The sequence below is a fragment of the Lepidochelys olivacea genome (genome assembly GCF_965140295.1).
Source record: "Lepidochelys olivacea isolate rLepOli2 genome assembly, chromosome: 6".
Lineage (NCBI taxonomy): Eukaryota > Metazoa > Chordata > Testudines > Cheloniidae > Lepidochelys > Lepidochelys olivacea.
In genome coordinates this window covers 37,271,702-37,297,340 of record NC_140416.1, presented here as the reverse complement: position 1 = coordinate 37,297,340, position 25,639 = coordinate 37,271,702, and the positions used below count along the sequence as shown (strand labels likewise).

The 25,639-nt window shown below is 44.4% G+C and overlaps 1 protein-coding gene and 1 long non-coding RNA gene across 10 annotated transcripts in view; one reads left to right on the top strand and one right to left on the bottom strand.

Annotated features, from left to right (window-relative positions):
- Positions 1-23,223, bottom strand: part of WT1 (WT1 transcription factor) — a 48,826-nt gene extending 25,603 nt beyond the window's left edge. For 2 of the 4 annotated variants that reach the window (XM_084630886.1, XM_084630885.1), the window contains exons 1-4: positions 22,512-23,221; positions 16,241-16,363; positions 15,548-15,650; positions 4,998-5,075 (exon numbers count right to left, since the gene is read on the bottom strand). In XM_084630886.1, coding sequence (XP_084487012.1) covers positions 4,998-5,075; positions 15,548-15,650; positions 16,241-16,363; positions 22,512-22,902 — 695 coding nt within the window. In that variant the 5' untranslated portion in view covers positions 22,903-23,221. Of the gene's footprint in view, positions 1-4,997; positions 5,076-15,547; positions 15,651-16,240; positions 16,364-22,511 lie in introns of all 4 variants that reach the window. The other 2 variants (XM_084630888.1, XM_084630887.1) reach the window with 2 other exon arrangements.
- A 130-nt stretch (positions 23,224-23,353) lies between these two features.
- The window catches only part of LOC311522045, an 82,896-nt gene continuing 80,610 nt past the window's right edge, over positions 23,354-25,639 (top strand). For 4 of the 6 annotated variants that reach the window (XR_014712040.1, XR_014712041.1, XR_014712042.1 and 1 more), the window contains exons 1-2: positions 23,372-23,510; positions 25,316-25,420. This is a non-coding gene — a long non-coding RNA (uncharacterized lncRNA). Of the gene's footprint in view, positions 23,511-25,315; positions 25,421-25,639 lie in introns of all 6 variants that reach the window. The other 2 variants (XR_014712044.1, XR_014712045.1) reach the window with 1 other exon arrangement.

Sequence of the window (25,639 nt, the reverse complement as noted above, 5' to 3'; positions counted from 1 at the left end):
CCAGCTAGGGACAATTTACATTCTCAGAACTTACTGATGGTGTTTTATAAGGCTATGATGAAGGTTTTCTTGTTAATCTATTACAGAAAGCCTAAACCTTAAGGGTCTTGTATTGGAATGCAATTGTAGTAGTGCTTTGCAAATGATCTCTCTATTGTTCTGTCCAGTGAGACCAAGCAAATGGCAATACACACTGGTGTGCCTGGGAGCCCAGCCGATTGATTACATAGCTCAAGAATAAAGAAAAAAGGCACTGAGCCAAACTCTGCCAGTTTACATATATGACCTCAGTGGAGGTCTACACGTTAACTTCAATTTCCAGATAGCATGGCCCTTATTTCTGCAATTTTCTATCTGTTTTGTGACAGAGCTCCTTGTTTGGTGGCCTATTTAGCTAGTCACAGGTTCAGATACCACAACAGGGTTTAGGCTCCTGTCCAATATTGACAGGTCTGTGCAATACCAGTGGGATGCTGCAGTATCGTCTTTTTTCAGATCATGGCCCCAATTCTTGGGCCCACCCGAGACTGCCAGGGACTAGATCAGACAGCTGAATAGGTAGCTAGTCAATATTTCTCTTTATTCTCATTATTCAGTATGTGGCCATATTACTTATTTATCATATGCTATCCAAAACCTGTACTGAATAAAGAAATATTAATTTCCTCATGGGCCTTCCAAGATTCTCATCACCATAGTATGGAGGATTTAATAGTCCTTAATGAAAGTATCTTCACATCACCTCCTAAGAGGCCATATTATTTTCCCTATTTTACAGCTGTGAAACAAAGGCTCAGAGATTAAGGCCAAATTTATCAAAAGTGTCCACTAATTTTGAGTGTCCACCTTCAGATGTATAAAAGGCCTGATTTTTCAGAGTAATTAGCATCTTTATAGCACTTTATATTTTCAAAGCACAGTGCCCATTGTCTTCAGTTGCAGTTGTGAGCTCTCAGCACTAATACAAATCAGGCCCCAGCTGTCTCAACATGCACACCAGAAAATGAGGAACACAGTTAGTGAACACTTGTGAAAAGTTTGAAATGTTAGAATCCTGTTCTTCTGAGTGACATTTGACTGCCTTAGCCATGGAACCACCTTTTCTCCTCCTGCAATCCTTTGCTTCATTCATTCCACACCTTCCACTGTTTGCAACAAATCAGGGAGGGGTGGGCAGAACAGTTCTACAGACAACAGTCTCATTCACTATGCAATCCAGATCCATTTCCTGACTCCTGTCTATCCTGTGCACTAAACAAGACAGGGGTCCTGTAGATAAAATAGCATGTATCACATAATCAAAGACTATATCATAATGCCTATGCGGGGGCAGGGGGGGGAGGGGAGGGCTGAGTAAGTTTACATAACGGAAAGTGCCAGGCAACCTTAACTTTAGGTGTCACTACCAACCCTGCCTAGAATATGTGGTAATGGTTTCATTTTAGTACATTAAACTTAAATTGAATATAAACCCAGGAATAGGGCTACTGAATGAAGCTCATGTAAAATGATAGGGTTTAGAGAGTGATATGTTGCATCACTAACATATAATTTTAAATTTCCCAATTTCTTGCAAACTTGCAATACTATTTCTTTATTCTTTATAATACAATACATAAAACAAAGTTCAGCTGAGTCATGTGGAAGTGGTGGGGGGAGGGGAATTTCTATATAAGGATTGTCATCTTTGGAGAGAAATTAAGCTCTCCGTTTCAACATAAAGATACCAATATTCATAAAATACAACTTCAAGATTGAGAAAAGTATCTGAAACAGTAAACGCCTGGGAATCACTTATGAACAGTTCATATATTTTAAAGATGTAAATCTTAGGAAGAGTACCTTATGTTCATGGCAACTGAGTTTGGAGGTACTGTGTTTTGTAACTCCCAGCCAGAGAAGACAGATAACTATTTTGGCTCATATTACCAGTGATGAGGCCATGTCTAGCACTGATTTTCCACAGATTCTACAATCTTGGCCTATACCAAAACTTTCAGCTTTGTTTTACCATCAAGATCATTCATCTTGATTTCTTCTTTTTTCCTTTCAAGAATTCTAGGTCACAAACTTTATACTGCTCACAGTCTGCACTTTGAGACAAGTAAAACCATTTATTTTGTTCAGTACTCTTTAATATTTCTATTGTGTCCCTTTTTTTTTCCCCACTCAGTTCCCCAAAGAATAACCTCTTCCTTGTTTTAATAACTTGGACCTCGGTCAAGGTTGATGTGTTTCTCCTTTTTGCAGGATATTTTCTTCAGAAGAGACAAAACAGTGTCTAATATTGCAAAGAAGAGGTTTGGTTGTTTTGTTTTGTTTTTTTAATAAAGGGTGCAGTTTAAAGAGGAAATTACAAACAGTTATGAAAAAAGTAGGAAATAGCCTCAGCAGCAGAGCTGGTCAGCTTGATTTGTATACAATAGTTGGGTTTCAGGGGGAAGAGAAGGGGCTCCCCTTTCTTTCCAGTAAGGGAGCTGCCTGACAGATTCTAGGTGTACCACAGAAGACCACCACTTCAGACTCACGCTCATTTCACTAGTTTGCTCTGACACACGTGGTTTACTACACTACTATCTAGTGCCTCTAGGCTTCAAGTACCATTCACTAATGAAGGTTAGAAGCAGATCAGCAGTACTTCATGCTATTGTGCAATACTGAAGCCAGCCTGCACAAATACCGTACCTGATAGATCTGGATAGAGTCAGTTTTCTACATATTAGTTTGGGAATCTCCCTTTTTAAAAATATATACATATATATTTACTCAGAAAAGGGTAAAGAGCTTATCTTACAAAGTCAGGCAAATGTTGGCTTTGTCTGGACAAGGATCAGAAGGAGGTTCTTGAGAACATGTTAACTAGCATGTTATTAAACTCTACTCTGTACCAAGCAAGTTATATGTTAGCAGAAGCTAGCTTCTTGAGTTGAAGTCTAGCCTTACACTGGACCAGGTAGCACTTGCTAAAGTACAACTTGCGTTGTCCACACTAGAGCTTTAGAATGGGTTAGTTACACTGTGCTACCAAAACATATTTTTAAAAATAAACCACCCTAGTCCAGACAAACCCTCTGATGTGCTCTATTCATTTCCTCCTAGCACATCCTCTTCCACAGTCCCAGAGTGCTATCCCATTTTGGAAGGGCAAGAGTGGTTAAATTTTACTGACAGCCCCACAGGGGGATTGGGGAGACATCTCTGGAATCTCTCAATACAGTTACTATCCTGCCTACAGGAAGGGAGGAACAGAAGCCCTGGCCCTGTAAGCACCACACCCTATGTCTTTGCTACCCTACCAATGTCTCTGATCTGCAGCACCTCTGAGGCGGGCTTCCTGCTTGCCGAGTAACAGGAAACCCATATTGGACTAGCGGCAAATAGACTAGAGTCCATTCCCTGCAGGTGGGAGGGTGACAATGGTATGGAGGAAGGAAGCCAGAGAAGATGGAAAGGGCCAGGAAAGGCAGGGACAGAGGATGTGGAGCCTGGAGAAGGGAAAGATAATAAAAAGGAGGGAGAGAAGAGCTGGCATGAGGAGCAGAGTGAGGTTAGAACTAGAGAAAAAGGAGAAAGGAATGGAGGGAAGGAGACACAGAAGGTAGCAGCAATATTCTAAGCCTGGAGCGCTTTCATTTGTTCTTGTTCTCACTGTGTGGTAGGAGTGTGGAGAACACTTTACACCCTGCAGTCTGGGGTGGGCAAGTTTGAGGCTGATTATGGCAAGGGTGGGGAGAGCAGACCAGGGCCTGATCATCCCAGCATAGATACCCAGGTGGATGATCAGCCCCCACACACTCTGCACACCCAGAATGCTGTTCTCCCAGCTTTTTGTGGCCCTTTCCCCTTCTGCTTTCTTGCTCAGGCCACCCCTGCACTGTGTCTCACTCCCCAGGCCCTCTCTAACAGCCACCATTGTTATTTCAGTCACTGCACTGGTTACGCACTGCCTTTGCCTATGAGCTAGGCCCAGCAGCCCACTGGCAGGCCTTCCAGATGCCAAGCACGTACAAGTCCAGGGCTGAATTCAGCACAAGATCTATTGGGCAGCCACTGTTTACAGGTTACAGAAAACACATTTCTGAATTGCACTCTGACCCAACAGTAGTTACGATGGGTCAAGAAGACAATACCTTGCTGCAAGGAGGTCTGAACTAATCAGAAGACAGAATCTCCCCCCGCCCCCCCTCAAAAAAAATTATATATATATACACACACACACACACATACTTTAAAAAAAACAAAAAAACTTATATTAATGGAAGTGAACAGAACTGACAAGCTTCAAACTCAGCTTCACCATTCAATTGCAGAGGTTTTTCCACTGTTTCCCATCCTTCCTTCACGAGCTTATTTTGTTAGTGCTTTGGGGTAGAGATCTACCTTGTCTTCATACCCATTCATGCAGTCCCTCCTATCACATATTGGTGCTGTATATATGGAATAATATGGCTGCTTAGAACCATCTATAATATAATTATACAGGTTTTCACATTCATATTATCCCAACTTAAATTCAAATATTACTAGTCTATTACTGGAAAACACCTTGCTCACACAAATGGAAAGCTATTGCATTTACTTGGCATCTGAATTGTATAACCTACAATGAAGACAGTTCGTTTAGACAATAAAATGGTTAAAAATCTACAACCAACATACTGTTCTCCAAGACATATTGGTTTAAGTCAAAAGACCAAAAAACAAAAACAGTTAAAGAAAATATTGCTAGTTTTTTCCCTGTTGACTAAAAAAGTCTAAGAGAAAACTGGACCATAAAATTCTTATTAACTGTGAACTGACTAGTAGAATAAAACTTTTAATAGTTCAATAGGGTTATTTTTTTAAACTCAACGTCTTAAATTACAGACAAATAAAGACCCATTTTTGGACAGGTTAGCATTTTTCGTGCCAGTAACCTTATTCCATTCATAAAATAAAAAATAAAACGAAGTTAACTACACTAATGCAAAAGATTACAAAATAATAAAACACCTTACCCCTTTAATGTAGATCCCAAGTTCATTTGATTCCATGTCATGCATTCAAGCTGTGAGGTCATTTGGTATAAATTGTCACTGTTATGAAAATATCTAGAATTAGAACTAAAATTACTTGACCAAATTCAAGTAATACTTAAAAAAGAAGCAATAATTTTCATTTTTCTTTTTTTAAAAGTGTTTTCAAAATACATATAGCAGTACCAAATAAATTTATTTTATTTCAACCCTTTTATCTGTTTGTGATTTTAAATTTTAAAAGAGAAAAGAAAGAATGATTATGTGGTACAAGACAAGATGTTCATTATGATCTAACTTGTAAATTTTAAATGGCTGAAAATTATACACAATAAAGCCCTTAAAGAAAAAAAATATACTGCAATTAAATTAATAGAACCAGTATATATACAGACTTGTGGGTTAGCAATAAAGCAGATCTCTTATTTTTATATATATAAGAGCAAGTGAATTAACTTTTAATAAAGAGTGTAGAGGATCACGTGGTTAATGGACTGAAACAGCTATCAGAACTGGTGACCAATGTTACTACATATAGTGACTTGCCAAGGAAAAATGGAGTGGCTGAACCATAAATTAAACTCACAACTGGAATACTAGTCTTTTTTGGTTGTATGTTTTGTTTTGTCTTTTTGTAAAAGCTTATAATCTTAGAACTCAGCAGCCAGCAATATTCTCAGAAACTGGTTGTCAGTTGCTTACTTTCTATTTTTAAAGAAAACACTTCAGTGTTTTTTTTATTTGAGATCAACTGTAACCAAAAGAAATGGAGCTCATAGGTCCACTGATATAATAATGCTCAACACTTATCACAAATAATTTAAACATACAAGTGAACAGGTATGTGCTTCGAGGAGAGGAAAAACTGCTGCGGAATTGCAACACCAAAGGCAGTCCGTTTCCCTAGGGCTCTCTCAGTAAGTTAGCCGTAGGGGGAGAGTCACAAAACAGACAGGGCTGAGCAAGCTGCTTTCCATTTACACAGCATGGAAAACCGCCGTGTGTTCTTTCTGAATCTTGGTTCTCCTGGAAATCCAGGTTCCCATTGCTACACAAGATTGCTCCGATCTGCTGCAGAGAATCTTACTGAAACCACGCTTTGAGTCTCTAGACCTTTCGAATCGATTTTCTGATTGATGTGGGTGCCAGAGAAATAGCGATTCACAATCAACATACGACCCTTGGCTGATTAATAATAGCTAAACTCACTAGACTTATGTAGTGATTGTATATAATTGTGTTGCGAGAGTTTTTTCATGGCAGGTAGAAGTGAGCTTGAAAAGTCCGATTCCAGTGGGAAGCTTTTGCATATAAAAACAAGTTAAATGACTTCAATCTTAAAGTATGTGTAATATCATTTGTCAGTACCGCGGGACACTATTATTCATTCGAATGTCTGAACTGCTATTATGCTACTACAATGTCCTGCATATCAGCTCAGAAATTGTTAGACTCTCCTGCAGTTTCCCCATTTGCAGCAGCAGTTCGTGCTGGTCTGTGCCACTACGTTTTGCAATTCCACGAATTCTTCCTGTAATGCGGCTGTAATTAATTCCTCCAGGACCCGGATTTTTATTAGAAGTGCCCGCCCGATGCATTTACAGCAGGAGATTTCCCTTTAACTTTCTTTCCCTTGACAGTTCATTTATAAGAGCCTCCTCCACAATATTTCCCCCCTCCCTCCTTTGCTTTTTCATCAAGCAGTACACATTCATCTTGTCACTAACCAGCAGCCACTGTATTCCAGACTGGGTTTGGTGACAGTGCACAAAACAAATCGCTTAGGAACCAGGACAATGTTCAGAGACAGGCTGGAGGTAGTCCTGGGCTCCATTTCAGTACAGCTGGAAGCTGGAACTGTCATGCACTCCATTCAGTAGGAGGTTTACAACGGTGTGTCCCGGCTACAAAAGACAGCCTTGCTCGTGCAATCAAAGGGGAATTCTCCGCTTTAGGGATCGTGAGTTTACACTTGTCATCAAATAAACTCAAAGATGGTTTGTCCCTTGCAACACGGACAGGGGCAATTTCTGCTCGCCTAAAAACTCCCACAGACTTCGGCTCAAGCCCCTGGCCCTGGTCATTCCAATGAAGTTCCCGCGGTGTAATTTGGCCCAGAGAAGTGGCTTGAGGGAAGACAGACCCACTAACCACTTGTTAGATATTTGCTGAGAAAGAGGAGGAGACGATAGTAACACGGTGCCATCTGAGAGGCCACCCACTGGCAACCAAGGTACCCTGGGAGACCGTGGCTGGAGCTGCGGGGCGGGGAGCGATTTGTGCAGGTTAAAGCATGAAGCTCCAAACAGAAGGTGCAGCCCGACCCTGCTCCCACCGAAACGGGCAAAGTAACTGCTGCTTACTGCCAAGGGGGTACGGGGGGAGCGCTCACCTGGTCTGCGGAGCACATAGGGACAGGCCCATAGGGACAGGCCACCCACCCAGGAAACCCAAGCTTGACTAACCCAGAGACGCGCAGCCCAGCAGCCTGAGAGCAAAGCCCATCCGAGCGCCCCCCGGCCCCCCGCTCCAGGGCCCCTCTCCCTGCCTTTGACGGGACCCGGGATCACACGGTCCCGGCCGGGCCTTCTCTAGTTGATGATACTCGCCTCCTTCTCAGCGCGGGGGGGGGGGGGCTCCCTGCGCTCTGGCCCTTGGCGGAAGGCACCTCGGCAGTTATTTCGGAGTCTCACTGTGAACGCCTCCAGAGCTGGAACTGGGTTTCCATTTCTACCGCAGCAGGGACTTCGGCCCGGTTCTCCCGACGGCACAGCTCCGCGGAAAGGCCCCTGCCCACCCTCAAGACGGATCAGCGCCCAGGTTAAGTCGGCTGAAAACCCGTCCCCAGGGTCCAGCCCTGCAGTGGGGGCTTAATACGCATCCAAAAGAGAAGCCAGATATACAGATGGCTCCCGATCTAAAAACAGACCTATGTTTAAGTCACCAGTATTTAATCACACCGGAAAAATAAGTGTTTAGATCCATCGGTTCCTAAAAACTTTGCGGACCACCATTGCCACTCAGGGCTGCTTACTGACCTCAGGTTTCAGGGTAGCAGCCGTGTTAGTCTGTATTTGCAAAAAGAAAAGGAGGACTTGTGGCACCTTAGAGACTAACCAATTTATGTGAGCATAAGCTTTGGTGAGCTACAGCTCACGGGATGCATCCGATGAAGTGAGCTGTAGCTCACGAAAGCTCATGCTCAAATAAATTGGTTAGTCTCTAAGGTGCCACAAGGCCTCCTTTTCTTTTTACTGACCTCAGCCATTCATAGAGATAACCCGCAGAGAGTGGTAAGAGTCGGGTTTGTGTATCTGTTTAAATTCAGGCTTGTGCGCGTTCTGGCTGGGGAAATCCCCCGTAGGCCTTACCAGCTACATACTGTACCTTTGACATAGCTCCTGTTAAATCAAACGATAAACATAAAGCGCCTGAGGCACGAGGCAATACTGTGCTTGAATACACAGTTTTGGGCTGGGAGGTTTTAAAGAGGGACTAGGTATCTAGGTGAGTGTGTGTGGCGGCTTGTATTGAATTTTCTCCTTATGTTATTCCGAGCCTCCTCGGTTGCTCTCAAGTAAGCGAGGCTCAATTGCCCTGACAAGCAAACACAATTTTGCTCCAGGTGTGTGCGGGGGGCCGAGGGGGAGAGTATTCATCATCCCCATCTAAGATCAGTTAGGACTGTAGACTCAGCGAATGATTCATAGGTGGTGGACATCAAGAGCCCAGTCCCGCTCCCATTGCAGTCAGCGGAGTTCTCTCAGTTACTTCAGTGGGATAATAGTAATGATGATGCAGCCGCCCCTATAGCTACCGATCACATCACAGCCTGGCTGGACGGGTTTGTGAGTCTCGGCTCCAGTGGAAACACTCTCCCCTTCCATGCTGCAAATAGGACCCAGAGCTGAAAGTTGCTGCTGCTGGGGAGAGACTCCAAACGCCAAAACACAGCGAGCTGGAAGGTAAGTACTGCCAACTCTGGGCTCCACGGCGGATCACCCCAGGCTGGAAGCAAGCGGGAGGCAGAAAACGGCAAGCTTGACCGAGTCTGCCAAGTGCACCATCGGACTTCCACAAAAAGAAGTAAGTATGGTGTCTCTAACAGAGGAAGTACAACAAGGTACCATGCATCCCTTTAAATCTAAAATGGGTTATTACTGCCAGTGCTACAGGATGGTCTCGGAGTCAATAGTTATGTTCAAATCCTAGCTTTAAATACGATTTGAATGATGAGAAGGAAAACTGGAGTCTCCGGGGATTTGCCTGCATTGATTCCCATTTGAATCACTAGTTCCCCCAAAGAAGACACTAAAAATAACTTATTTTCATTACAGAGATGTTTTTAAAATGAAGTGGGGGGGGACTTTTCTACAAGGAGGATTAATGTAAGTTGGAGTGAAATAAAAGGAAGTCAACCCTGAGCGAAAGAGGAACTTTAAAGGAAACCAGTAGTAGATCATATAGAGTTTGTTTTGGCCTGCACAGCAGTATTACTGAGTTCTTGACCTCTGCACAGAAAGAGCTATAATCTGAACTGAAACTCCTCCACTCTTAAAGTCTTTGCAAGTGTGACTCACAGTAAATTTTCAACATTAAACATGTTTACTACATTAAACAGCATGAGGTAGAAAAGTTCACATCACCATTTTAATGGACTCACAAATACTGGCCTTTCAATGCACGCTTGCAGACTGCATAGCTTTGCCATCAATAACTAGCCATCAACAAGGGACACAGTATCTCTTGGCAGATGCGGTGCCTGTGTTATGAGAGAGAACAAGTAGTTGCCAGAAATGGAGATTTCAGAGATACTGTTGCTTCCATTATAAGAATTATGGGCTCTTGAATATTTATTTCAAGTTATCGCCTTTCTTACTGTCTCTTTTACCAGGGCAAAACAATGGAAAGGTCTTCAGTCTTAGACTTGCTTGCATATTTTCTCCTTACTGCCTTTCTTTCTTATGGACAAATTGGTTGCTACTAGCTAGCTAGACTTGGAAATCTTCTTAAGAGCAGTATTTGGTGAATTACTGCAGTGTATGTAGAACTCCGGAGTTCTGTAAATGTATTGTTAACCTGTTAAAGGCATCGTTATGAATTTTACACCAAATTTGTTATAGGATTCAGACACTGATCAGAGCAATAAGAAGCCTGAGTGACTGCTGGTGGCTGTGAAATGATGGTTGATGCCTCTCTGCTTTCAGAGATCAAAACAGTTTAAAGCCTTGCTTTCTTTTTACAAACACAACATTTACACTTGTCCCGTGGAACTCATTGCCACAAGGATACCTTTGTAGGGTTCTGAAAGGATTTGACATTTGTATGATAGTGAGAACAATAAAAAGTTACATTAAACAAGATACAAAAACAGCTAGAAGGGATATAAGCCCCTTTTCTGAAAGCATAGAGCCAACTTTAAGCTTATGGAGACCAGGAGGAAGCTTTTCCTTAGGGGCAATTTATTGCATAAACGTCCTCTACAAGGTTTCTTACACCTTCCTATGAAGCATTTAGGACGGGCTACTGACGGAGACAGGATTCTGAGCTAGATGCACCCAGTATAACAGGCCGGCCGCTCCTATACCTCTAGTGCCACCCATTGGCTGTTGCGCTCGATTCCCCCTCCTTCCTCCACTTTTAAACAAACAAAAGGAAACACTAATATGTATGCACACTGTGTGTTAAGCAACCTCTAAACGGACTGAGGAAAAGAAGAGGATTAATAGGGTTAGCCTGCTAATAAAGGGGGAGCATTACTGTACTGCTCGCCTTCCGGAATACTCTGTGGATCATCTCCTAAGGCAAAACAATGCCTTGTCTACACTGCAAAATTACGCGTGTTAACGAATGTCAACACCTCTATGAAACAGCAACACAAATACTGCCTGGCATCAACCGGCTGGGATTAATCCTAGTCCAGCATAGGGCTACCCAAGACCAGATGTTAAACACAGCAATCCTGGTCTAAATCAAGCACCACGTGGTGCTTAACACTGTGTTAATACTTGTTTTAACACAATGTAATTTTCCAGTGTAGACATCCTTTATGGAGATTTCATAAACACTCAGAGAGAGACTTTGTAGGAAATTCTCTCCTTTATCTCAGGATTTTGGTACCTTTTTGCCACTCTAGCTTGCCTGTTGTGCATAAGGAGGCTTTTCCTCCACGAACTACAGCTGTGTAGGAAGATGCACATGAACATCTGAAAACATCCAGAGACCGATCAAGTTAGGCATTTTCACCAAAATGAGTGGACCTAAAGTTAGGCACCTAAATACACACGGTCAAACCTAAATCCCTGGCCTGATTTTCTGCGGGGATGAAGTTGAAGTCTATGGAAGCTGGTTCCTCCAGTGGGACTCAGTGGTCAAATTCAGAGGTGATGTGTGTAAGGAAGGGACCATATTACTGACTGCAGGCTAAGTCCGTCTAAGCAGCCCAAGTTGGTGCAACATACAAATGGAGAAGGCCAGAAGAAGGTGTAAATTACACCAATTTGGACGCCCTTAGATTTTGTCCGTCTTGTTTTAGTTATGCATGGGGTGGAGTGAGAAGAAAAGGGATCGGCTCTCCGAACAGGAATGAAGACAATGGCTATCAAACTGTGGTCCATGGGTCACCAAGCGTCCCATAAGCCCTTCCTGGAGACGTGAAGGATTGAATATTTTGCAGAGCAGGTCCTAGTGGCCCACGAGAGGATCTCTCAAAGAGCGATCCACAGAATGCCAAGTTGGAGAACCCCTGGGCCAAGACTTAGTTAAATATGTTCCTTGCATCTGTACTAATCTCTACCATCTGTGTTCTCCCTAGCCGCTCCTCTACCATCTTCCGTGGAGGAACTAAGGAACTAACATGAAAAATACTCTTGTTTCTGAGATATGTTCTTCATAAATTCCAGTCCATGTTTCCTACCCTCTGTACTGCCTACAGGCCAACCGGCCTTCAAACAGGGCACCAGTTTTCCTGTTTCTAGCACTCAGAGAAAAAGAGATTAGATGATCTGACACACTCACTGGGATGAACCTGGTGATCCAAGAGGATACTACCACCACATCAGCAAGTGAACTTTGGGTTTATTCTGATCACCACTGTATTGTAATTTTTCAGACAAGGGGTGTTCTGGAATGCGCATTAAAGCCAAAATTGAAGCTCAACTTTCTATCTAGGCTTCAAACAAACAACTTGTTTCCAAGTGTCGTTTATAATTGGTGCCTAAGTGGTGAGAGAATAGTCTCTACATATGCCTATTTACAGCAGATGGCTGCTAAGGACAAGAACTGTATCCAGGTGGATTACGTCAAACTGTGGTCTCATTAGGAGGTTTTATCGTTCCAAGTGCTGAAGGTACCGAAAGACGACTAGTATAGCATCCCATCCTCTATTTTAGGAGAGGCTCCCTATTATAATCAAATGTTGGAGAGCCGACGCTTTAAAGATCTGTCAGTATACCCACTACAAAGTGTTGAGAAACCGGAGTATTAACGTTTTTGTTCTGACGTGTGTAAACGTTCTGGTAGAGTTATACATACATATGATGCTAGCTCCAAAAGAGTTTAAGGGATTAATCCTTAGCCCACTGCAGTCAGTCAGTGTTACAACTTTCATTGGCTTCAATGGGAGCCGGATCAAGCCGCTAGTCAGGGAGAAATTGACTGCATGCTAGAATGCCGAGCGGTAATAGGGGGAGTTAAAGATTGAGTTTCAGCTACCCATGAATGTAAGGGTCTAATTCCAAAACTCACAGCAAGAGATTTTAAGTTACTGGCGATGCAGTGTTTGTGCCCTATTCTATTCATTAAGGAAAATGTCACCGAAGCTTATGAAAAATGCCTATTATACAGCCATCTTTGGGAAGGTGGAAGGTAGAGATTTAGAACAAGCAACAGTTCTTTACTTTCCTACTGGAATGCATATATCAAAGTGCTGGGCTTGCTTCATTAAGCATAATTAGTGCACTTGTAAAACTGAGTGCATCCGCCGTGGAATAAGTTAGTATCATTTAGATTGTGCTTGCTCACATCCCATCGCTAGAAGTAATGCTGAAGCTATACTCTGCAGCCAAGGGCGAGAGGGGCTTAAAACAGAAGCTTTGTATCTGCTGTTGCAAGGGTGAAGGTGGTTTCTTATTCAGTGAAGTAGCTTTATGGGTTAGGGTTTGTGTCAACATCTAGAATAATTTAGAGTGAGTCTCCAAAGAACAGACCTGCCAGGGTCACCATGGATTGGCTGGGGAGACCGACACACCATCTGTAAAGGAACCGATCGTTTCTAAAGAACTAGTCTAGCTATTGGGGTTCTGACGAGATAAAGTTTTATGGAGTTCTCCCGATTCATCAACAAAATTAAGTTTCTGTTAAAGTCTGGCCATTTGTGCATTTACCGTTATAGATACGAGTTCAAAATGGAACAGAGAACGAGAGGATTTCACCGAGCTGTCTGAAATCCAACTGCAAAATGCAAGGCGATCTTATAAGGCACCGAAACATGAATAAAACTGCTCAGAAAGAAAACACTTTATCTGTGCCTTGAGTTGCACGCGAATTATGCAGAGCCACACATTTTCCCCTTTTGAGGCCTCTCTACAAATCATATTTATAGATTTTCCTGAGAGATGACCCATCTTTGTCAGTTTCAGTGAAGGCATTCTCCCCGCCAATTATTCTACAACTAATCTATGTGGATAGGCTTCTTTCCTTCCTTCATTACCTCATTCCCTCTTTCCCTTGACGTCAACTCACGTTAATTGGAGAAGTGGCTTCTGGAAGTGACAGAATTTTGTTGTCCCATGTCCAGTGTTGATTAATCAAAGGCGATTAACCAGCCTATGAGAAGAGTCAGTTGCAACTTCCTTTGCAAAGGCACATTGTTTTGTGTGCTCGGGTTACTTAGCAACTCAGAGATATGGGACTGGCTCCAAGTTCACAAAAAGTTGAAGAATAAATTTTAGGTAACTTATTTTCTCACTCCTAAACACACTGTAAAATTGAAGGAGACACACTGACCCCCCCCCATGCCAAACGAAGAAAATGGGAAATAGCTATTGAAAAGGGTCCATTCTAGATGTACGCCACTTAACACGATCAGAAAACGAGATCCATATTTTGGCGGCAAGCAACGCGGGTATTAATTTTCTGATTCTGCTTTTTAAGTGTATATTTAACACATAACATTGGGAGTCACAAGAAGGGGGTTTAATTTGCGATACAAAGCCACTTCGTGGGGAAATTTTTAAATTAACTGGTTTCAGAGTTATGGATATTTACTTTCGTATGCATTGTACATTTCTGTCATTCCTAAATGACCTGCTAGTCTCACACCCATACACATACCCCTTTTAAGAACAGGCCGAAACACAGCACCAGAGCCCACTGAAATGAAGTCGCTGAAAGCCTCCCGTTAAGTTGCATGGGGGTTTTGGATCATAGTTTGGAGCGTCCCACCTGCAGTAGATAGTGGGCAGGCGGACTACTCCAGGGGTCAAAGAGACTATCGATTGCGGGATCAGGACCTGTAATGGTAAACTCACGTGAAAGGGGAAATGGAATTGATAGTGGTGTATTAAAGATAATCAACCCCCAGGAAATGTAGTTTTAGGGAAAGCAGCATCAACATTAATCTGGCCTGTTTTCGTTCTTACCAGCTTCGCACAGCTGGTAAGAAAAACTACCACAGAAGCACATTTATATAAATCCGTTTTGCAGCCTTCTTACAATGTTTGTGTCAGAAAATTCCAGGACAACATATGTTATACACCACACTCTCCACCCCCCCCGCCCTCAGTTTTCAAGCATTCATATTGTGTCCTGTGACTCTGGTCCCTCATAATCACTTCAATCTGATCAATCCTTTCTCCGGGCCTAACCCTACTCCCACTTAATTCAATGGCAAAAACTATCTCACTGAATTTCACTGGGAACAGAATCTGGCCCTCAGTTAAAACTGCCATCGAGTCACTGGTGGGTAGAGGGGGGCCCTTCATGTAAAAGAAGAAAGCCCTTAGCATGGCTCCTATGGTACGTACACCGGACAAGTAAATTCATTGTCAGGATCCACCTTGAGATTGCTAAACCGTTGCTTTCAAAGTGTCTGTTTGTAAGGCGATATAGTCCACAATATATAGTAGTATAGATCAGGAAGGAGAGCCAGGCTCAACACACTATGAGGGCTTCATTGTTGTTCCCGCTCTAGTGAGAAGCAATCCAAATAAAGCAAGTAGCTGGGACAGGCATGTTATCTACATCACAGAACCTTCAGAACCGAGGGAAACGTGTGCGCCAGACAACAGAAAATATCTCGTTAAAAAAAAAATTTAAAAAAAAAAATCAGTGATCAGGACAAAACCAGAAAAATGCATAAAAACATGAGGGAAGACCAAAAAGAAAAGAAAATTTATTTCCCCTATACAAGGAGTGGTCTGCCAGGGAGTAAAAACATCACACACACCAGCCAAAAATCTTGTCAGTGCAACAAGCAAGGTTAAATGCAATGGAAGAGGAAGCGAACAGTAAAGGCTTCCGCGTGGAGGTACCTGTTATAGGGGGTCCTCAGGAGCAGGGCCTGGCTGCCCGTGCAGCTGTCTGTGGGGGTGTGACAGCCGTACACTGGTGGAGGTACCGAGTACTGTTGATCGCCTGTAGACAAACCACAGAGAGTTAACCACGGCCATGCTCAGCCCTTTTACTGGAAATCTGGATGGGGAAGGGGAGCGCTACTTTGAAAGTTAAGAAAAGTTCCAATACAAGATACGTTGGCTGGTTGAATTCAGGATTAAGCAGCTATAATCAGAATTCAAACACACGGGTGTTGGGCCTGCATAAAGCAAGTTTACTTGTGTGCACCGGCCAGATTCTGCTCTCCTTTGGCACCAGCGTAAATCCGGAGTAACTCCGCTACGAGTCACTGTGGATTTACAGCGAGATCCCCGCCAGCCATGTAACACCTTTAGCACCACTAACCAAGCGGCACTGGAGTTCATTACATCTCAAGTATCTCCCATCGATGTGGAGCCCGCAGGTTCAGGTAACCCGTGTAATCAGCTCGGTAGGCTGTGCAGCAGCCAAGAGTAAAACAATGCATTAATAATGGGACCCCTGGCCTCGGGGACGGAGAACCCGGGTAACGTGTAACTGCTGGGGCCATTCCCTAGAGAGGCTATTTTTTGCGCGGGAGGTGTTGGCTGTTTCTCCCTCCTTTTCGGCTACAGAAAGGTCTCTACCGTTACCTAGCGAGGTCTGTTGACTGATGGGATCCTCATGTTTGAAGGAGTGGTTTGTAAACTGCGCTGCGTGGTGAGAGGGAGTGTGGCCGTAACTTGGAGTCCCATCAAACGCCACTGCGCTGTAACCTTCCAAAAGAACAACAGAAGAATCAGGAGTTAGTTGCCTAGCCTTGAACTTTCTCGTGAGGCAGCTTCCTGCGAACTGTCTCCAAGCAGGCGTCGAAAACTGAAGCCTACGCTCTCCCAAGGGCTTGAGCTCCCAATGGCTCCCTTCTGCCAAGATAGCCATCAAAGTGAGCTCCGATAACCCGAAGAGCGGGTTACCAAAATAGTTCGCTCTCTATTTATGGCCGTGGGTCTAGTTAAAGCCTCCCCCTTGGTGCTGTTTGCGTCTATTCTCCGATTGCTGCTCTACTCTGGTGCAGCCCCCTCTGCATTGAGCATCGGAAATGGTGGGGTTTTGCCCCATAACTCGCTCTCCCCATTGCAGCCTCACTCGTGCCATTTCACAGCAGCCTAGAAGAGAGAGGCATTGAGGCTAGGACAATACATTATCTGACCGGGAGAGTTCAGTTAAAAAAAAATATCAAAGCCTTTGCTGAGAAGGTCACCTCTGGAGAGGTCCTGAAAGGGGGGAATGGGCCAAAGAGGGTGCTGTGCCCGGGCGGGAGGAATGGCCATTGGCACAGTGCAGCTCCGGGTCAGGAGCCAAGCCAGTCAGAGCACTATGAAGAATGGAAAATCGGAAGTCTCGTTCCTGTTTAAAGAGGACAGATCGGTTTCAGTCATAAAAAGGATGTTTTCATTAATTGTTGCTCATCTTAAAGAGGAAGATTCCCATCTGCTGTGTGTTCTCATCTGCCATTTCCAGTTTTAAAGTTACCCTTTAATCTTTTTTTTTTTTTAAAGAACAGCTTTCCGAAGAGTCTGCAATAAAAAGGTGGAATGTTAAATGAAAAATAAACTCCTACTTTAAAGCGAAAATTGCTGGCCAAAATAATAAGCCTTATAGTTTTCACCGAGGAGATTCAGATGGAAAGGGATCACCTCTGCTGACCCGAGGCCGACACCCAATCGTAAATCAGGCGTTTGGACACCAACTTTCATTAATTACTTGGAGCCAGCTAAACAACTTCAGCTAAAAAAGTAATTACAAAGTAATATTATCTTTGAGGCTTCTCAGCTCATCAGCATTTACCTCAAAACCCAAAGATGTCAGCGCAGCTCTTTTGAGAGCAAATACAAACCTTAAATCTTCCTTGGACCGCGAGCTCAGCTTCTTTATAAAGATCACATTTTCTTCTAACCCTTATTAGTCTAGCTCGGACCTCCTTTGGGGAACCGTTTTGACGAAACACACAGTTGGACATTGGCCTCTACGAATCTCTTTATCACCATTCTTACATGTATATTCCATAACCCCCCCTCCCCCCGCAGCCCAAAACCTCACTCTGGCTTGGAACCCCCTTGTGCTAGGCGCTGTACAGGTACATCAGAAAACAATCCTTGCCCCGACAGTGCTGTGGTCACTTGTTACGACAGAGATTTTCCAGTGAGGTTACACTGGCTTTATTTAAAGGAGCTCGGGAAGACATATCAGTGGGAGGCAGAAGATGGAGATTACAGAAAACACTGTGGCGCTGGAGTAGCACTAGTCCCATGCCTCCATTTTATAATAAATTATCGGACTATGGAGTTCCGTCACGGAGATGAAAGGAGGAAGCTACAAAATAGCAAAGATCTGGATTATTCTGCCCTGGAAGTCGTTCTGAATCAGCCCTTTGGCCCGGGCTTCCATTAAACACCGAGCCGCATTTCTCCAGAACAACCCAGTCTTTGTATCCCACCCCCATGGCTCCTTTCTCTTCCAGAGCATGCTGGGCCCCTTTGGCAGCGATGACAGCACGGGTACCCCATGGACTTCCATGGTACAGCTGTTTCTCGCCCTCTTATCTCCTTCACAGACTCAAGGATTTTTTTCTTCCCCCCTCCTTGTTTCTTTTCAGCGTTCTAAAACACTAACACTTTCTTAGTTACTTTTGGCCTGATGCAGACATTTGGTGGCCTTCGAAACTCTGCTCCGAGCAGAATGATGTTTTGGCCGCATTTTCCGGTGTTGCCTGACCCAAAGCTTCAGGAATGTGATAAGAGAGTTGAGTTCTGAACAAGCCTCCTGATAGCAAGGTCTCTTTAATTAGGACCTTATCAGAGGCAGGGCTGATTAAAATGTGCTGAAAATAATTGAAAGTTGCGCATCTGTTGGAGCATGCGATCTTCTGAAGGAATCCAATTGTTGGAGGAATCCAGCTGGATGAAAGGACAGGGGAAGCCAGAAGAGAAAATGGGCAGAAGTTTCAAAGCCTTATTTCCCCCCCAACACTTGGCAAAAAAGTGATTGCTGAGCCAAGGTAGCGTCTTTCCCACGGTCTGAAAAGGCAAAGTGCAACCTTGACTGATTCAAAGCAAGAACATTTTATCCAGCCCTAAAATACTGTTTGCGATCTTACCAAATTCCTTGAGGCCCAAAGGAAGCGTTGTGTGCTGTAAATATTTTTGCTTAGTGGAGAAGATGCTCGTACCCGTTACTATTTTGGGACTGTCACTGTACTGGGCGCTATATCGGGAGGTGTATCAAAATATGGCACAAGCATGTGTGTCTTGAAACCAAATATTTACGGCCTGGGCGCCCCACCGGGGAAATCTCTCCAACGGTTTAGAGATCAGAGTCGATCTTCAGAAAGCCTAAATTTAGCGAAAGTTGGCAGGTAGGCATTTTAATACGGAGAAAGAACAGGTAGGAGACATACAGAGGATTAGTAGACCATGGTAGTAGATACCACCCATTTACCCCCAGCCCCTAAGACCTAGGTTAATAGGGCCATTCTGGAAGCTCTTTCAATTCAGTTTTTGATCAGTCCGAGTCTGGTCTTCTCCATTCTGAACAAAAGCAAGTGAGGGGGAGTGCGATGCGTTTGTAAATGTCAAAATATGTAGACAACCGATTGCGTGAAGCTCGATCGAAATGCTGGAGGTATCGCATACCTGCATGTGTCATAAAGTGATGGTTTTAGCTGATCCACTTACAGTGTGATTGGATCTGGTTCACCTCTAGTTTTGGACAATTTTGCTGTCTATTTATTAAAAGACAATTTGCTCCCAGAGCGAACTATATTTTCCCCTAGAGATAAGCTACCAGGTTTGCCTGCAGTAATACCCAGGTCCAGCCAAAGGAACAGGGAAGACTGTTCTTTGGGAAAGTTAAACCAATCTCTCTCATTTAAAGAATTCCTTATGCTAGTTTAAATCAAAATGGTGAGGAAAATAAGTTTATTTTGGCTAATATTCTCTAAGAATCGATTAGGGGGAATCGATCTGACCAATTGCATTCCTTTCACCACCGCCAGACACACATTAACATTTAAAATTATCTTAATGTCGGTGGAACCAAAATTTCCTTCCCATCTGACACTGTAGATCATCGTGGGGAGAACAGATACTTTTAAGTATACAGATAGAAAATCTAACCGAGAATGACTGAATGTGTAGTCGCAGAAAAATATAAAGGTAGCAGTATCTGGTGTTGAATTATTAAAAACGGAATTACTCTTATTCTGAGCAAAATGTAGACTGCAGCTCAGTTCTGATGGTCACTGCAAACTGATATTTAAAACATTTACTATATATGCTGCCCTTGTCTGTGTCTTGAAGCGGTCTGCTTCTCCTAATCCTCGCTGTTGTTTCTGATTGTTTAATTCTTGCTGGAAGGCCCCAGGAATACTGCACATATACATTTTAAGCGTTTAAGCAAACATAGAAGAACTTCTCCTGAGACATTAGGTTATTCGAAAAACGGCTAACCATTAGAAATCCAACATCAGCCTAGGTGCACACAAACTGAAAAAAAAAAAAAACACAAAAAAACACAGAGCAGGTATTTGGAAAGGCGAATGCTCTTTAGTTTGCAATCGTGGAAGGCGTACGTTTTACCTAACATGTTGGAGAATGCAAGATATCCTGATACCCCCCAGCTACTCCACTGCCCAGAAATCTGTGTATTAAAATAATAAAAATAAATTTTAAAATATCAGTAAGACATCCTCCCGCGCTCACACACGCCCAAGTGTCAAATAAATCTGAAACATCTCCCCCTCCATACACAATTCTAATAGTTCTCCAAAAGTAATCGTTTTTCAATAATAAGGCGTTTGAACGACGTTTGGAACCAAGTAAATGAACGCTGCTTAGAGACACTTTACATCTACTACTGCCTTCGAATCAACGAGCATTTTGGTTTCAAGGACTGCATTGCTGAAGTAAATGCTACAGTAATTGAGTATTAAATCATGAAGCTCAAATACTTTATTTTTCCTACATATTCTTAGCTTTTTCTCCTCAATGCCTAGTCTACAACCCACGACGCAATTCAAATACTAATAAAAGCCCAGTTTCTTTATCGGGATGGCGAGTTATCAATATGCACTGCAATGAGGCACTTTAGAAGGTAACAGGAATAGCAGCCGTGTTAATCTGTATTCGCAAAAAGAAAAGGAGTACTTGTGGCACCTTAGACTAACAAATTTATTTGAGCATGAGCTTTCATCCAGGGAAGTGAGCAGTAGCTCACGAAAGCTTATGCTCAAATAAATTTGTTAGTCTCTCAGATGCCACAAGTCCTCCTTTTCTTTTTTGGAAGGTAAGCAATTCAACTATGTGAATATTGCACTTATTCCACAGAAGAAACCATGCTCTTGAGGTTGTCATGTGTGTGTGTATATAGATATATATATACACATATATATATATATGCCCGAATTGCAACCGATCTGGTGTAAGGCACCCAGAACACCTTTGCGTAGAAAGGATTTGTTGCCCTCCTCTTAAAAAGAATAGAACATATCTTTGATAAAAGATAATGCAACCTGCCTGAAGGTCTCTTCCCGTCTGATTAAAAAAAACCCCGATCACCCTAATTTAATTTATCTTAAAATCTCATATTCAAGCAAGGGTTGGTCTCAATAGATCTATACTTATATTTTTCCAGTTTTAGGTTTAAGATAATTAAACCTTATATCTTAATGCATTTAAGATAATTAATTAGTAGCTGATTACATGAGGCATTTCTAAACAGCAAACCCTTAATCAAGGAGCCATTGCAAGCTTTCAGATGACCCAGGAAAGTGTTGCACATGGAATAAAAACGACGCACTTATTTCTTTCAAACGGGGTAAAAACTGAACCTTAAACGCAGTGCTTCATTATATGCTGCTTGGTATTTTCCCCCTTCCCCGGTTACATCTGCAAATGTTTAAATTACAGCAAATGGAAGGAAAATGGTTAGATTATAACTACGTGTCCACATTTAGGGATTGCTTGGATTTATGCTAATGGATTTTCCTGGTAATTTAATGGGTGTAAATTTAATGGCTACTGAAATAGTAGTTTCTCTGTTATTCCCTTCCTGGGAAAATACATTCTAACACCAGATTCAGAGAGTATCTAAATGTCATCCCATTGTTTGGTTAGCTCGGGTTTTGTTTTTTAAAATATCTTCCAATGGGAGATGCCACAATTACCTGTTTAGTGGAGAGGGAAAAGTGGGCGTGTTATTTCACTGCTTCAAAACGTTAGTTTAACAAACAGAGGGTTTCAGATTAAAAATATATTCTAACGGGAGTGATTTATTTACGATGATCCATTAACTATTAAAGATAATTCCCCACCTTATACTAGATATGTTGGAAGTAAACGCTCTAGATCACCTTGAGAGTAACCCCACCGACATTTGACTGTCTTGAAGCCAGTCCCACTTTGAAACAAAACTCTGCAAGGAGCAAGTTTCCTGGTCTCGCCAAACAACAGGAGTGAACCACCCACCTTCACTACAGAAGCTGAGTGAGAACTCAGTTTAAGAGCGAATAGAATAGCAATGCCAATTCGTACACTATTTTAAAGAAAGCCTGAGTGAGTGGCCATCCCAGTTTAACAGCGGCGTGCAATGGAAATCCCTGCAGAGATGTGGCTGCCAGAGCTGGGTCTAGAGACGTTGGTCCCAAAAGTCATTGGTCCAGTTTAAGAAGGGGGGGGACTGATCTTGGTTGTCTAGTGAGTTGCACGGGGAAGAGGACACGCTTGGGAAAGGGCTCGGGTGTTAGATTACCCAGCTGCTGTCTGGCGGGGAACAGCCAAGATACAGTTCTGTTTACAAGCCTGTCGGGATTGTTGCAAGAAGAGGGAGAGCCCCATAAACCATTCCCCGGGCTCAAGCTGGCCTTACCCTGGTTGCGGATGGCTTGCTGGCTCTCCAAGCAGTTGGGCAGATAGGCGCCGTTGGGGAACATCCGAGCCTGGCCGGAGGGCGCCTGGCTGGGCGGGGGGGCTCCGAAGGGTCCGTAGCGGCAGGCGCCGGCGGTGCCGGTGAACTGGCCGGAGAAGTGGACGGTGAAGGCGCTCAGGCACTGCTCCTCGTGGGGGTCCGAGGCGTTCCAGCTGGGCTCCTGCTTGATGAAGGAGTGCGGGGCCAGCGAGCCGTAGGACGCCCCCGGGGGGAAGTCCAGGACCGGCGCCCACTGTGCGGCGCTGCTCACCGGCATGGCGCAGTTGCTGTTGCCCGGCAGGGAGGACACGGGGGGGAGCAGGGCGTTGAGATCTCGCACGTCGGAGCCCATCTGGTCGCAAACTTTCCTCCTGCCGGGGAGCCAGTCCCCCCCCGGGCCGCACTTATTCCAGGCGACCTGCCCCCTGCCTGCCAAGCCAGAGCCCGGCTCCGGCTGCAGGCACCAGGCTGCCGAGCTCAGCCCCTTGGGGGAAGCTTGCTCCGGAACACAAGTCCCCGGGTCCAGCCCTGCGGGAGCCGGCAGCAGCGCCAGGGCAAGGTTATTCTCCAGGTTCACCCCTTACTCCGACAGCACCGGGAGAGCGGCCCGCGGCGGGCTGGGGAGAGCAGCGGGGCGCGCGAGCCGCCTGGAACTCCCTACCTCGGATGCTGCCTGGCCGCCCTCAAGTTCCCAAAGCTCAAATAGCTGGGCTTGCACGGGAGGAGGAGCCAGGGGCTCTGATGCTCCATTCATCCAAGCTCAGCCTGCTCTGCTGAGCCAAGCCAGACCCAAAGCACTGGAGGGAGGGGGCTGGCGGGGCGCGAGGAGAATCTTTCTCTCCCTCCACGTTACTCCCACCCCTTGGTGCAAACGCCACTGACCCTAACAGCCCTCGGGCTTGCCTTTGCCTTGAGCGAGAGTCCGCAGCAGGCAGGTTATTAGATGGCTCCAGGTGGTCAGTAAGTACAAGCTAAACGATTTCAGATACGAGCGGCTTGCATGCGGAACAGTTATTGGCACAATTGGGATCGGGGAGGGGGATCTATTACAGGCAATCCGGGGAAGGGGGGAAAGAGCTTTTCCTGGCCAGAAGCATGAATGAAAGGCACCGTTTTAAAGAGGCGGAAAATGCGTCTTTTCATTGCAAATCTCTCGTTGCTAAAGGTCCCAAGAGGAATTAAATACTCCTTTTACGGGCACCTGTGGGCAAGTGGAAACTCTAAGGACGGGCAGGGGGAATTCACTCTAGTAAGTGAGATGAAGACATAAGAGTAATAAGATCATTCATTACCTGGCAGGGTAATGCCTAATTGGCCTGATCTTTTGTGGCCGTTTTGCGGAGCTGGGGGAGGAATTAATTGCCCGGACATTGGGGAGACATCAAGAGCTTCCCTCCTGCGGCAGCCAGTGTGACAGGGCTCCTTAGGGTACCAGAGTACCGAGATCTCTGTACGAATCTCTTCAAAGGCTCAAACTGGAGAGGACCAGAGGTATGGAAGAGAATCACAAGGAAGGCAAAGGGCAGAGTCACACAGGAAGGGACTTTAGTTGGCTGGCCAGTGATACGTTAGTGTGCTGAGATATAGGGGATTCAGTCTCTTTAAAAAGATGTCCCCAATTCTACGCAGCGAACTGGTATTTAAATGAAACACACAATCCCACCGAAAGGACTCAGCCAGGCAGGCTGCTGTAGAACCCTACACAATAAACAACAGGGGCTGATGGAATCTTTGCTTCCAAAGGAATCGCCGGGCACTTCCCCCCGCCTCACCAGCCCTTCTTCCACGCGCGGCTAGACCCTGTTTGCCCGGGAGACCAGCATCCTCTGCAAAGCAGGGCCTGGGGGCAGCTTCTATTGGCGCTGCCAAAGTGGCACCCGGGAAACCCCCATTAAAACTCAGCGCACCCGCCCTTCCCCTTGACATTGTCCCAGGGCTCGCAGAGAGGCGAGCCACGTTAGTGCACACTCTGGGCTAGCGCAAAGGCCCTGGCTGGGCGTCCGGCGCGCGGCTGAGGTTAGCACCTGCACTAGCCAGGTGTCCCCAGCCGCCTGCTCTGCTACCCTACGCTTTAGCTCCTGGTTAGATGCTCATCATGGCAATGAATCGTGCTGAATGGAATCCAAACAAACTGCAGGGCGATGAGCAATTAGGGCCTGATCCACAGCCCACTCCAATCAATGGGGAGCATCACCATTGTCTTCAAGGGGCTTTAGATCAGGTCCTTACAGTGGAGGGGGCTCATTAGAAAGCCTTGGCTGGAAACACCCACTGACTCTGGTCCGTGTGAAATTTCCTTCCAACCCTCTCCCTCTAGAGATCGAGCTCCCGGGACAAGCGACAGTTTCTCCCACGGGATGGGATTTTGCCTGCAGACAACGGACACTTACAGCAGGGAAAGACACCGATACAAACCCATCTTCAGCTCTCACAGCAGTTTGTCTCCTTGGCGTTCTCTGTCCTGCTCAGCCAATAAAGTGGTGGTAGTTGGTTCGGTTTTTTAAAGCAATGACACTCTTTCCAAACACGAAATAGGGGCTCCTGTTCGGCTACCTCCTTTTTTCAAAGTTACTAATAAATCATCTGCTTCTGAAAGACGCTTCCAACGCCTCATATAAACAGGGTTCTGATAGTTCCTCGATGGTATATTTTGATATTACACGCCCTTTACATGTCTTTACATTTTGATATTGCATGCATATTCCACGAGAAGCGAAACATTCCAAATCACTCGGTCGGTGTACTTTGTATTTTTTCCCCACCAGGCATGATTCAACCTGCATAACATAAAATTATCTACGGGACATGTAGAATATTAAACAAAATGCAGCAGTCACACTCGAACCTCACCCTGAAACCTTCCGCTTTGGGTACGTAAAAATAAAAGATCTTTAAATCTCAACGAACTGTAACTAGCATTTTTCTGTAAAACCGAATTTGTCATAGTCTACATAGCAATTTTCACTGTAATCCTTTCCCCACACAGCATCAGAAGTTGTCACAAAGCATTATCAACTCCGATTTTATGTTTTAAAATAAGAAAAGAATCAATGCTAATCACCGTATTTAAGTATCAGGGTCTGAATTTG